At 33.9% G+C, this 12,791-nt stretch overlaps 1 protein-coding gene across 1 annotated transcript; it reads right to left on the bottom strand.

Annotated features, from left to right (window-relative positions):
- Positions 1-821: 821 nt before the first annotated feature.
- Positions 822-6,806, bottom strand: LOC147503922 (protein TPX2-like). Its single transcript, XM_086605013.1, has 4 exons — positions 6,707-6,806; positions 3,582-3,649; positions 1,040-1,206; positions 822-929 (listed from the first exon to the last, which is right to left on the bottom strand). The coding sequence occupies exons 1-4, from the start codon at positions 6,804-6,806 to the stop codon at positions 881-883; spliced, it is 384 nt and encodes a 127-aa protein (XP_086461139.1). The 3' UTR covers positions 822-880.
- Positions 6,807-12,791: the final 5,985 nt, after the last annotated feature.

Consider the following 12,791-nt stretch of genomic DNA (forward strand, 5'->3'; position numbering starts at 1 on the left):
ACCCAAAATGAGAACATTTACGTATGTCTGTTACTGATTATACAAAAAAGAAACTACTCCATCCTATTTCTTACTTAGTGTTCATTCACATCTACTTAACCTGACTACGAACAACTTATGTTCGTCTGTCACTCATTATACAATAAAGAAACTTTTCTATCCTACATTTCTCTATGAGTGAAATTCTACAAAGTGAACTTTTATTATTGATTATACAAAAGAGAAATTCTATCCTATTTCTTACGAGTGTTCATTCACATCATTCATACCTGCTTAACCCGACTGCAAACAATTTATGTCTGTCTGTCACTCATTATACAAAAAAGAAACTTTTCTATCATACATTTCTATGAGTGATATTCAACAAAATAAACTTTTGGAATGCACATAAACACTAACAAAGCCACAAAACACTAACAAAGCCATTAATCTGAATTTAGGTGAATGCAAACATCCCTATGACCTACAAAACGTACACATTCTAACTCAATAGTCCAAGTCTAGATAAAAAAGTATACATGTACACTTCACACACTCTCTCTCTATATATAGAGCAAATACACATATAAATACAACATGCACATATGCTGACATATTATTGGTGCTACACAACTAACTTTATACATTTGAGCATAAAGGCATATTTCCTGAAATTGAATACATCAAAGCAATTCAACATGCACATATGCTGTGACATATTATTGGTGCTACACGACTAACTTTAGACATTTGAACATAAAGGCATATTTCCTGAAATTGAATATATCAGAGCAAACACGATCAGTTGTGCTTTAATGAGTTAAAATGAAGAGGTTAGCTACCTTCTTATCGAATTCTGCTCTGTCCACAGCTCTATGATCAACATGCAATGCAAATTCTTCTACCTGAGTGAGGGGTTCCGTTCCTTTTCAGGAACTGGTAGTGGATCACTGCACCAAGACCGGAGAAAAGCACAATTAAGAATATGTTTCTTCAACAATAACAACAGCTTACACTACTAGAATAGTTTATAAAGATACAACGTCATGTCAAAGCTTACTCTTTCAAGATTGGTTGCGCCTTAAATTTTCTCATTTGAGCCTCTTCTTTTTCCATTCTCTGCCTTTCTTCCATTTCTCTCTGCATTTCCTCTTCATGTCTCACTAAACTCTCCAATTGGAAAGGCTCTGGCTTGGTGCATTGCTTTGGCTTTGGTTTTGGTGGTATCTGCATGGAAATGAAATTAGAAAAGTACTTCTCAACCAATCTTAGTAAATAGAAGCAATGTCAAACTAGCACTCCATTCTTTGCCACTGGGTAATCAGTCGTATACGGATGAGTCTGCCAAAATGGTAAGGTGTTGCGTACTTCAAAGCATTTTCCATCCATATTGATAAGAGCCCAAAACTGTAGTTTTAACCCCTTAACAATAATACTTTTAGACCAATTATGCGAGTAATAAATAAGAGTTAATGCTGATTACGTGCTTTTATGTATTTCAGGCATTGGAGTAGAATATGTGCAGAAATGCGCCCCTTTTGCGAGATAAAGGAGCAAGGGTTGGTTGTTAAGAAGTTATATGATAAAAGGCCAAGATTCAAGGAGAAAAAGCCTTTTTAAAGCCCGATCAAAGCTGAAAAGTCAAAGTCAACGCGGGCAGTAACAGTGCACAAAAGTCAACAAAACTTCTGAAGGCCGTATCTTTGGACTAAGACCTCAAAATTGGGCCTCCCTTATGTTAAAATGACCGGTTCGGAAAGAGCTTTCCAATGGTCCAAGACTTGACTCAATCAGAGGAGCAGAAGTGGGCGAAAAGTCCATGGAAGTCAAATCTAGCTGAAAAGGCCTCTGTGGACTGAAGAAATTAGATTTTGGACTCGATTTTCCGATCCAAAACATGGCTCCTCAGCCCATGCACGAAAAAGTGGATCTGGTCTCCTCCATTTGTATAGAGAAAACTTAACTCTTAAGAGAACCTAGATCTAGATTAGAAAATTAGGTTAGACTCCATTAATTAGTTAGAATAGCTTGTTTTAGATCTAGTTTTTACCTTCAATTAATTAGTGTTAGAACAAAGTAGATTATTATTTAGAATCACTATTAGTTTTATAATAAAATATTAGTTTTCATTTCAATTTAGTTATTGATTAAATTCTTATTTAGTTTTAGTTGTTTTAAATTCATAAATTAGGTTATCTTCATTTTGATTCTTAGACTTGTTAAAATTAGATTTATAAAGTTTAAATTAGTTATTAAATTATAACTTGTTATTATTGTTCTTGTATTGGAAATGATAGTATAATGATATTAGGTGGATTAATTACTCTTCTCTATAACTTTCTCTTCCATCAAAACCCTATTTTTATTAGTTTAGTTAATTTAGATTTATTTGAATCCATCGTATAATCGTAGAATAGAAATTTCACATCTCATTACTCTCACAATTGTTCCTTGTGTTTGATTAATTGAATTCTATTTAGTCATGATAGATTAAGAGTGGAACGATTCCGTACTCTATATATTGCATGAATATATATGTGAGAATAGAAAATAAATAATTGATACCGTAAGAATGAAGTTAGAGTAATCTAGTTGAGTTTTTACAGGTTATCACATATGAAGGAATACTGTGACCATTTATATAACATTCTTTTTCTTTACTTGGGGCATATACAGATGGAGGAAGAGAAGGCACTGAAACAGTTGAGGAAGACATTGGTGCCCCATGCAAGTCCTGTGCCAAACTTTGATAGCCCCTTCCTTCCGCAGAAGTAAGTATTCTAGCTGGGATTTATGAATTCATATTTGGGCCATGTCCCTGACGTATAGTTTGGACGATTGACGGCTAACTGATTATGTGCTGCAGGTCATTGAAGGAAACCACAAAGGCAAAATCACCTAAACTGCGAGTGCTAGTGTGCTACAATGTAAACAAAGGAGAACAAGTGTTGCTGCTTCTCACATGAGATGACAATGTGGCATATTGATTGATCGTGACTATCGAATTCTTGTTACTATTTTGAGCAAGGGACAAAGAAGCTGAAATGCACATGGTTAGTCACAAGGCCCAACATTAGTATCATTACACTATGCATATAAAGCTTATGGTGTCGACACACCAATTTTCCATGTTCCAAATATATGTGAGATTTATTATAGTAATAAGACAATCCCAATGCAATCACTAATGCATGACATAAAGAGCCTTATCGAAAAAATTATAAAAAATCATGATATAAAGAGGGCATCAGAAAACTCTTATATAACATAAAAACTCGTGAAGGGAGAAACCATCACCATGCCACACAGTCAGAAACAGCAAGGAGCAAGTAATAAACACAAGAATCATTGTTATACATGATGAAATATCAAAATCCAGCTTGATAATGAACCATTAATTATCACCTCCTAAAGCTAGTTCATCTCAATGGAGACAATATAAACAAATGAATACAGCACCAAATAATATATTCCAAGTTACATCTACTTCTATCATCACTTAATAACATTTTGTTCAAGTACCACATAAAAAAGTAACAACCTTTACCAAATCATCATCATCTATTATAAATAAAGTATAAATAAAGTTAAACCTTTTATACCTTGCCTTGGAGAAGCAGTGAGAAAGATTCACCCTTTCCTTGAAGAAAAATTCCAACGGGGGAAGAACCTATTAAATCAAACATCTCACAAACTTGTTAAACTATAAAAATAAAGAAAAAGTTTGAAGTTTTGGAAACTCAAAAAGTGAAGACAAACTAGTAAACCCCATAACAAAATACACCTTGATTTAACTGAGAGTGTATTAAATTTCGTATACCCCTTCAACCCTGAACCTTAAATTCCTAGATTAAACGAATTTTCAGTATCAATTTCAGTGAACAAAAATAAATAAAAACCTAAGAGAGAGAAAGTAGTGACGTACCTTTGCAAAAACAAAGAAGTGAGAAAAAATAGCGTGATGAGATAATAGTATTTGGGTAAGCTGTGAAATTTGAGGGGGAAACACAAAATTGGTCAATTTTTTGGTGGGAAATGGTTTCTAGGCGCTCAGAGATGAAGGGGGTGGTCTTGACAATGTGTTAAAGGAGGAAGTAGACAGATGAAGACCGACGAATATGAAGCGACTTGTAATAGCTGTCTAATACAAGAAATTAGCCGTGGTTTATATTTAGACAGCTAGAAGCCATCCTATTATGGGCGTCATGCCTGTCATAAATCCTCTATTTTGACGTAGTGCCACTAGAATGACATCCAATTACCGTAGTGCAACTTTTGTATTATAATACCAAGTTCAAATTTTTCTTTCACTCGAGTACGTAGGCTTACTTATAAGTAGTTGGAATAACCAATATGCATGTTCATTCACATATCTAGTAACTAAAACTAATAGAACTATACAATAATTGTACAATGATAGAGTGAAAAGATTCAACAACCTTATCTACTTCTAGTCTTGTATGTCCTTAGCCATTCAATCATTTTACCACTTGCAATCACTAATAGAAGAAACAAGACAGTGGTAAAAAAAATTCTACCAATTCCACATAAGACCAAAGATTCTTGCAAGCAGCCACCAAAGTACCAACGAAACCACAATCATTTACAATGCCAAATAATACCTTTTATTTTTATTCCGATAACAATACCAAATAATACAATATCTATATAAGCATTTTTTTTTAGCATGGTTCATATCTAAAACAAAAAGAAATGCCCCACTCAAGCAATAGAAAAATTATTTATACCCAACGGAAGAAAAAATAAATTAAGCAAAGCAAAATTCCATACCTCCGTGTGTTACAGGTACACACACAAATCCCAGTCTTTGGAACTCTCTTCTGGCACCAAAATCAGACTTGTTTAGTAAAATGCAATTAGGTATATTGTACTTGTCACAACTTGATCCATCAAACAATAAGAGTTCCACCCACATAAAAAACATCCATATTCACCAATATATTCAGAACTAATTTCGCCAAGATAACTAAAATCTTTAGTAAAACTTCTAGACTTACTAGTATGCTGGGATGCCTAGAATCTCGAAAACTTTGAGGTGATACAGCACGTACCACTAGTTCACTACTACAAACCTTCCCACTAAGTCCTCTAAATTGGGCATTTCAAATTAACAAAAGAAAAACCCTACACTGATTTTCAGTGATTAATGAAGAAAAAAAATAACCCCAATAATCTTCTAACCTTTTACTTTAATGAATGAAAATCTATGTTTTTTCAGACATCCAAAATCTGAAATCATGCAAAAATTTCAACTTGGTTAAATTACATATAAACATCTATTAAATTAGCAAAATAAAACCACCACCAATTTAATTTCTCTTCAAGAAAAAGGTAACAAATTCGACGATTGATGAGAAGGGGGATAGAGAACGGACCTTGGAAAAGAAATAAATAGTAAAGTCACTAAAATTGTTATCAATTACAAGAAAAAAAAATAAATGCCAAGCAAGAGAAATTGTAAATCAAAACATCTACGGGAGTGATGGTCTTTGGGTGGGAATTGTGGTTAGGTTTAGGACTAGCTAGTATAGAAACTAACATTTTAATGAGGTAGATTGTCCAACACTTAATAACCAAAAACGGTATGGTCTGGTGAGAACTTGAGCCACTTGATATATAAACAAACCCCAAGAATGAACTAACAAATAGGTCACTAAAATAGAGCACGGAAGTAGACAAAAAACTGGTCATATCTTTGTGCACTTTAAAGTGGCTAAATGCAATCTGTGGCATCCTTTATGCCTGCATAAATGATCCTTATAATAGCAATACCGACAACAATAAATAAAAAACAAACGTATAACTAACTACATTGTAGGTGCAGACTAGCAAAGTCGGTAAAACATTTGGGTGATGATACCAGAGGTCTAGCCCTCGAACCCCACCAAGAGTTACTGATCTCATTTAAAACGGGCTTACCAATCAAAAAATATATATAACACACTACACTAGAGCTTATAGAAAAACAAGAAAAAAAAATATATAAACTGCAAAATATTTTAATCCCCACTGAGATATATACCAACAGAAATAGTCTCATTCGGCTTCAAACCAGACTAACTAACAAAGGGGGTCAAGGGTGCCTAAAATGCTAAATGCACCTGAGGGAGCAAGTTTTGCAACAACAAGATTCCAATTGGCCTTGGTCTTATGTACCTTTCGGAAAAAAAAAACATGATAGAACAGTAAGAGTTGCACTCCCCCTAGATAGGTTCACAAGTAACTAGTAAAAAAACCTTAGGTCACATCATAAATCACAAGGATCATCTACCAAAAAAAAAAAAAAATCACAAGGATGTAACACACGCATGATTCTTCTTTTTTCTTTGTTACTTTACCATATATCTAACCTTAGTTCACTTCATTAACAACAACCAAATGAATTAGTTTGCTTCTACATTTATATAATTGGCTGGACTAGAGGAGAAAATTTCTGTAGAAGTAAGACAAGTACTACGAAAATTGGACATTTCTGTAGAAGTAAGACAAGTACTACATAAATACCCATGCTATTCAATATAGCCAAAGGAACTTGAGAATCAATTTCTAACTAACTATGATGACTCAGGGAAAGTTGGCAAACAAGATTCTTTGCAACTATAAATATCTCATAATTTCATATTGGAGTGGCAGATTCTAATGGATTCAATGTTCAAAGAAATGTACCACATAATTAACGGAAGAAAAGTGAGTCAGCGTAACATACCACATAATCCGAGTAAATGCCTTGGAGGATCTTCACTATCAAAACCAAGGGCAAAATCACCAACATTGGCATATCGATCCCCTTTGCATGCACAACACATCATGGAATTTTTTCAGATAAAAATCTAGAATGAGAACTATGCTAAATTGAACCAACTAATATTCCCTTTTTAGTAAAAGAAACTAATGTTATTAAATAGAGAGAGAGGGGGTGGGTGTGGGTGTGGGTGTGGGTGTGGAGGAATTAGACCTCCTGGTCCTTAGCAAGATGCTAAGGTAGGATTGCATAAGCCCATTACTAACCAAATCAATTCAAAGGCCTGCAACAACCGTGGGCACAAAAATTATCACTACTTTCCTTTACATGATGTAACTTAACGAACACTCCAGAGTGAGCTTTTAAGAACAATGCGTAACCAATAATCTGTATTGATTAAGGAAGATAAGTATTAAGTAAAACACAATTTAGTATTAAATAGATCTAGAATATAAGAAACTTTAACAAGTTTCAATCGTGCAACGCCTACACAGAATGGACCCCTGCTAAGTTTGCCCCTACATATGAATTTCTAATTGAATTATTTAGCAACCAAGGAAGCAATAAGCTCAAGTGCAAGACAAGTATATGTGGATATATACCATGTCAGGTCATGATACATTGTAAATAATAAACAAACGCATCTCTGACCAATTGAACCCCAAACAATAAGTGAGCTTCGAAAACACTAGGCTTCATGGAGCAAAAGACAGTGAGGACTTAGAAGTTGTTATAGAAACTCAAGTGCACTTGGCTTGTCTCGAGCTGAATTAGAAAGCAAAGAATTCACCATTTTGACTCGACACGTGGCACTCTTTCAGCCTTTAAACTTTCAAGATCCTGTGGTTGTCCGGATGAGTGATTTTGTATGTCAAACATATATGTCCCTAGAACCCGTTAAAGTGTAAAAAATCCTCGGTAAATAGATATAACTTTGAGTTATCAATTAATCAAAAGTTTTGTATGCATGTAATATTTCTAACAAGCAAACATACCTAGCATGCAGAGTTTGGTAAAAAATATAAATAAAAATGAAAAATGAAAGGGCAAAAGGGATTGCAAATGATGCAACTTTCATCTGAACCATGCATATGGTAATAACTAAACTAGTGCACAGGGAAGCTCATGAACAGGAAATGAGAATCTCTAGTAGCATTGCCGAATCAGATAACAATTTAACAATTCTTTTCAGACTTCCTAAAACATATCAATTGTCTTCTATGACAATAACTTGGGCAGTAAAATGCTGAATGCAAAACAGACATTGGTTATACCTTTTGGGAAGCTTTGTGGCTTATTCACATTTAAGTAACTCTGCATACAAGCCATCGATGGCTAACAATTCCTCATGGGTACCCATTTCAACAAGCTGTCCTACCTCCATCACGGCTATATAGTCAGCATTTCTTATTAGGCTAAGACGTCGAGCTATGATAATAGTTGATCGCCCCAACCTGAGAATATCTAGAGCCTCCTGAACAACCCCTTCTACTTCAAAGTCAAGGCCACCAGTCACCTCATCAAGAAGAAGAATAGATGTATTTGAAAGCACTGCTCTGGCAACAGAAAGTTTAATCTTTTGTTATTCCGTTAATGCCAACCCATCTCTGCCCACCTAAAATGCATAAAAATAGAGGAATATCAACAAAAGAATAATTCTTCCATTAATAACTTAATACCAAGCATTAAGATACATGACTTTGCTATGATAATAGTCATTGTTTAAGAGCTCCCCACTCAGAGGTTCTGGGGGTGTTCTTTGCAAGAGTTTTCGAGTTATTTGGATTGCACTCTTAACGAGACGGGAATATCTATAATTCTAGGACTTCACAAGTTGATACTTTGTATATTGTCAAGATGGAAAATGAGTCGTGGGTTGCATCTTTACTTTTCAAATATAGTTATACAAGAATTCAATGAATGCCTTTACTTATATAATTTTCATCAAGGTTGAAAAAGTTTTGAACAGAAGAAAATATCACATATATTCTACTTGTGTTTCATAGCCCTTCTCAAGGGAGCTGATAAATGTATGTGCATACGTTGTTTTAGCAGCTTCCTCGATCTAATCGGGTGTGGCAGATCGTCCGTTCGCAATGTTATCTCTAATGCTCAAACTAAGTAAAGCAGGCTCCTGTGTGACCAGTCCTAGCCTATTTGGCTTCTTAACCATTCTAGTTTAAGACTCTTAATATTCTCACCATCCAACAGGACTTCTCCTGAAAGCATGCCAAAATGCATTCAATATCAAGTCTGACAGATGATATAGATGAAACATAACTAAAAATTAATAATAATAAAAATTAAATAAAAAAATATTAAATCAATAAAAAAAAAACATGCCAATAGTGTATGAGAAAATGTTCATCCAAATATACCTAATATAGGATCATAAAACCTCTCCATGAGAGGAATTATACTGCTTTTTCCTAAACCATTGTGACCAACAAGTGCCACAATTTTTTTAGCAGGCACAATCAAGTAAAACCCATTTAAGATGGGAATTTCAGGACGAGAGAGGTATAAAAACTCAAGTGTAGATGAGAACATTATAAGTAACAGGCCAGCGAGACTTCCAACTCACTCGACATATCTTTTAATATTATTTGCACAAGACATCTTCTGACCACTCATTCTCAACTAGATTTGCACACATTTATAGACAAAAAAAAAAAGGACACCTAAAATGGAAAATAAAAGGTCAGATCATATGAAATGTTTATAAGAAAATAAGGAAAATTTCATAGCTACTCCATCAAGATATAATAACAATGTACTAAAGAGTCACTCATGCAGATGAATAATTTTCTTTTACTCATAAGGATTTCTAAATGCTTGAGGAGATATTTTATATTATATTTTTCTTGTTATTTTTAACTTTGTCATTATTTTTTTGACTTTTAATTTTCTTGATAACACAGAGACAAACATGCAACCAACTTGAAGTATATGAATGACTAATTCTAGTAAATATGGTCTTGACATTCAAAAGGTAGAAGTTAAGGTTGAGAGAGAATCGTTGATGTGCTTCTGTGTTACCCTTTTCCCCCTATGTGAGAAACTTATTCACCCGTACATGTTATTAAACATGAGTGGCTGAGAATCCTATGCACCGATACACCCCGCGCACCATAGCTTTTCTATTAGTATATAATAGAAGACTTTGTTTTGAATGAAAAGACTCTACTAGTACTAAAGCTATTATATGAGACGAAGTTTTAAAGTTATACACTACTAACATTTGTCTATAAAATGCAGAGAGCTCATAGCTAAAGTTGGAGTGTGGAACAAAGTGTGGAACCATCATATTCATCACAAATATACTTTTACTACCCAGAAGTATAAAAATCAGACAGAACATGCAAACCTTGCTGCTAAAAGCATAAGTGTCATTGTGTCAAAATAGCATTGAGTTGAGATGTCCTTGTTGCCAGCAAGATATGGAGCCTCTTATGGGAATGTAAATTTGCTAATAAAATATGGGATGGCTATTGAAATGGTTCAAGAATCTGGCAATACTTCACCAATTTCAACGAGGCTATATATCCCGAACTAAACAAATGAGTCTATTCACTTAACAACTATGAAAAGCAGTTGTCTTCCATTCAATGGTGGTGCTATGGAAACGTAAGAATTCAATTATTTTTTTAGTAAGAAATTAAATGTTCAGTTGAGTTTTGCGAGAGAATGATTTAATCTCTGCTAATGAGTAGAGTTTTCCTAGTTAAGGGGCATTCCTACAACTTGCTTATACACCGAGTTATAAGTCAAAGCTTGAGTGATATTAGGACAACTAGTAGAGCACCTATGCTCACAAATACTATCGGTGACCTCCAATCCAATGATAGGTTAAGTTTAAACTATGACGGCGTATTGAGAAAAATTATTGAATTATTGGTTAAGGTATATATCAGTTTAAGATTATAATGTAATTTCATATTGGTTATCCAAACAAAAATTAAAGAGATAGTAAACTCGTTCAAGCATCTTAATCATTCAAAGAAGATGATCCTTGTAATATAACCTATTACAAATCCATACTTAAAACAACAGAAACCACTAACAGGCATTTCGAATGCGGTTTCTCTACATCAGTGCAAAGCACATTAAATAAGCTTGATCAATAATAATTACAAATCAACTCACTCAACATATCCTCTATTCTATTATATTCATTTTTTTCGGTGTGTATACACACATTTGTTAAAGCTTTTCCAAATATTCATTATTTTTATTTAACTATGCATCAAATAGTCGCATTCTAAATAGTCAAAGTTTCAAATAATTAATCAAATTAACACTGAGTAGCCACACCAATTCAAAAAAAAAGATGAAATCAACTAACCTGAAGAAACACTAAATCACTAAATACTCCATAGTTCTTCCAATCATCCAATAGTTCTACCATCTAAAAAAGAAGAGGAAGAAGAAATTTCTGCATTACTTTACCAGATGCGAATCGAAGAGGAAATTCCCACTATAACTTTGTTATTCTCCTTGTATGATTTTCTGAAGTCATTCTGCGTTAAGAAAGGGCAAAGTTTTAGAAGTGGGACGTGGGAGTATATCTAATTCTTTTTTTTTTTTTTAATTAATTTGGAGTGATATACCTTTTTTACCCCTTCAATGAACACCTAAACAACCGGTTGTAAGTGGTAAAATGAGTGGCCCAAAAACGTGCGTAGCAAAACATCTCGTGCACTGAAGAAGCCCTCATAATAAAAATTAAATAAATAAAATATTAAACCATTAAAAAAACATGCCAACAGTGTATAAGAAAATGTTCATCCCAATATACCTAATGTAGGATCATAAAACCTCTCCATGAGAGGAACTACACTGCTTTTTCCTGAACCATTTTGACTAACAAGTGCCACAATTTTTTTAGCAGGCACAGTCAAGTAAAACCCACTTCAGATGGGAATTTCAGGAGGAGAGAGGTATATAAACTCAAGTGTAGATGAGAACATTAAAAGCAACAAGCTAGCGAGACTTCCAACTCACTCAACATATCTTTTAATATTATTTGCACCAAACATCTTCTGACCACTCATTCTCAACTAGATCTTGCACACATTTATAGATAAAAAAAAAATGACACCTAAAATGGAAAATAAAAGGTCAGATCATATGAAATGTTTATAAGAAAATAAGGAAAATTTCACAACTACTCAATCAAGATATAATAACAATGTACTAAAGAGTCACTCATGCAAATGAGTAATTTTCTTTTACTCATAAGGATTTCTAAATGTTTGAGGAGAGATTTTATATTATATTTTTCTTGTTATTTTTAACTTTGTCATTATTTTTTTATCAACTTTTAATTTTCTTGATAACACAGAGACAAACATGCAACCAACTTGAAGTATATGAATGACTAATTCTAGTAAATATGGTCTTGACATTCAAGAGGCAGAAGTTAAGGTTGAGAGAGAAAATCACTGCTGTGCTTCTGTGTTACCCTTTCCCCCCTATGTGAGAAACTTATTCACCCGTTCATGATATTAAACATGAGTGGTTGAGAATCCTATGCACCGATACACCCCACACACCATAGCTTTTCTATTGGTATATAATAGAAGACTTTGTTTTGAATGAAGAGACTCTACTGGTACTGAAGCTATTCTATGAGACGAGTTTTAAAGTAATACACTACTAACATTTGTCTATAAAATGCATAGAGCTCAGAGGTAAAGTTGGAGTGTGGAACCACCATATTCATCACAAATATGCTTTTACTTCCCAGAAGTATAAAAATCGGTAAGAGCATGCAAGCCTTGCTGCTAAAAGCATAGTGTTATTGTGTCAAAATAGCATTAAGCTGAGATGTCCTTGTTGCCAACAAGATATGAAGCCTCTTATGGGAATGTAAATTTGCTAATAAAATATGGGGTGGCTATTGAAATGGTTCAAGAATTTGGCAATACTTCACCAATTTCAATGAGGCTATATATCCTGAACTAAACAAATGAGTCTATTCACTTAACAACTATGAAAAGCAGTTGTCTTCTATTCAATAGTGGTGCTATGGAAATGTAAGAATTCA

Source organism: Coptis chinensis, chromosome 4, assembly GCF_015680905.1.
Source record: "Coptis chinensis isolate HL-2020 chromosome 4, ASM1568090v1, whole genome shotgun sequence".
NCBI classification, from domain to species: Eukaryota; Viridiplantae; Streptophyta; class Magnoliopsida; order Ranunculales; family Ranunculaceae; genus Coptis; species Coptis chinensis.

What these genes read in the sequence shown, in the direction of transcription:
- LOC147503922 (XM_086605013.1), bottom strand. Translation starts at nt 6,806, where the DNA reads ATGTGTTGTGCATGCAAAGGGGATCGATATGCCAATGTTGGTGATTTT. An exon ending in GCATTTACTCGGATTATGTG is followed by an intron (nt 3,650 to 6,706) that starts GTATGTTACGCT and finishes TTGATTTAATAG; the next exon opens with GTTCTTCCCCCGTTGGAATT. An exon ending in GCGCAACCAATCTTGAAAGA is followed by an intron (nt 930 to 1,039) that starts GTAAGCTTTGAC and finishes GTCTTGGTGCAG; the next exon opens with TGATCCACTACCAGTTCCTG.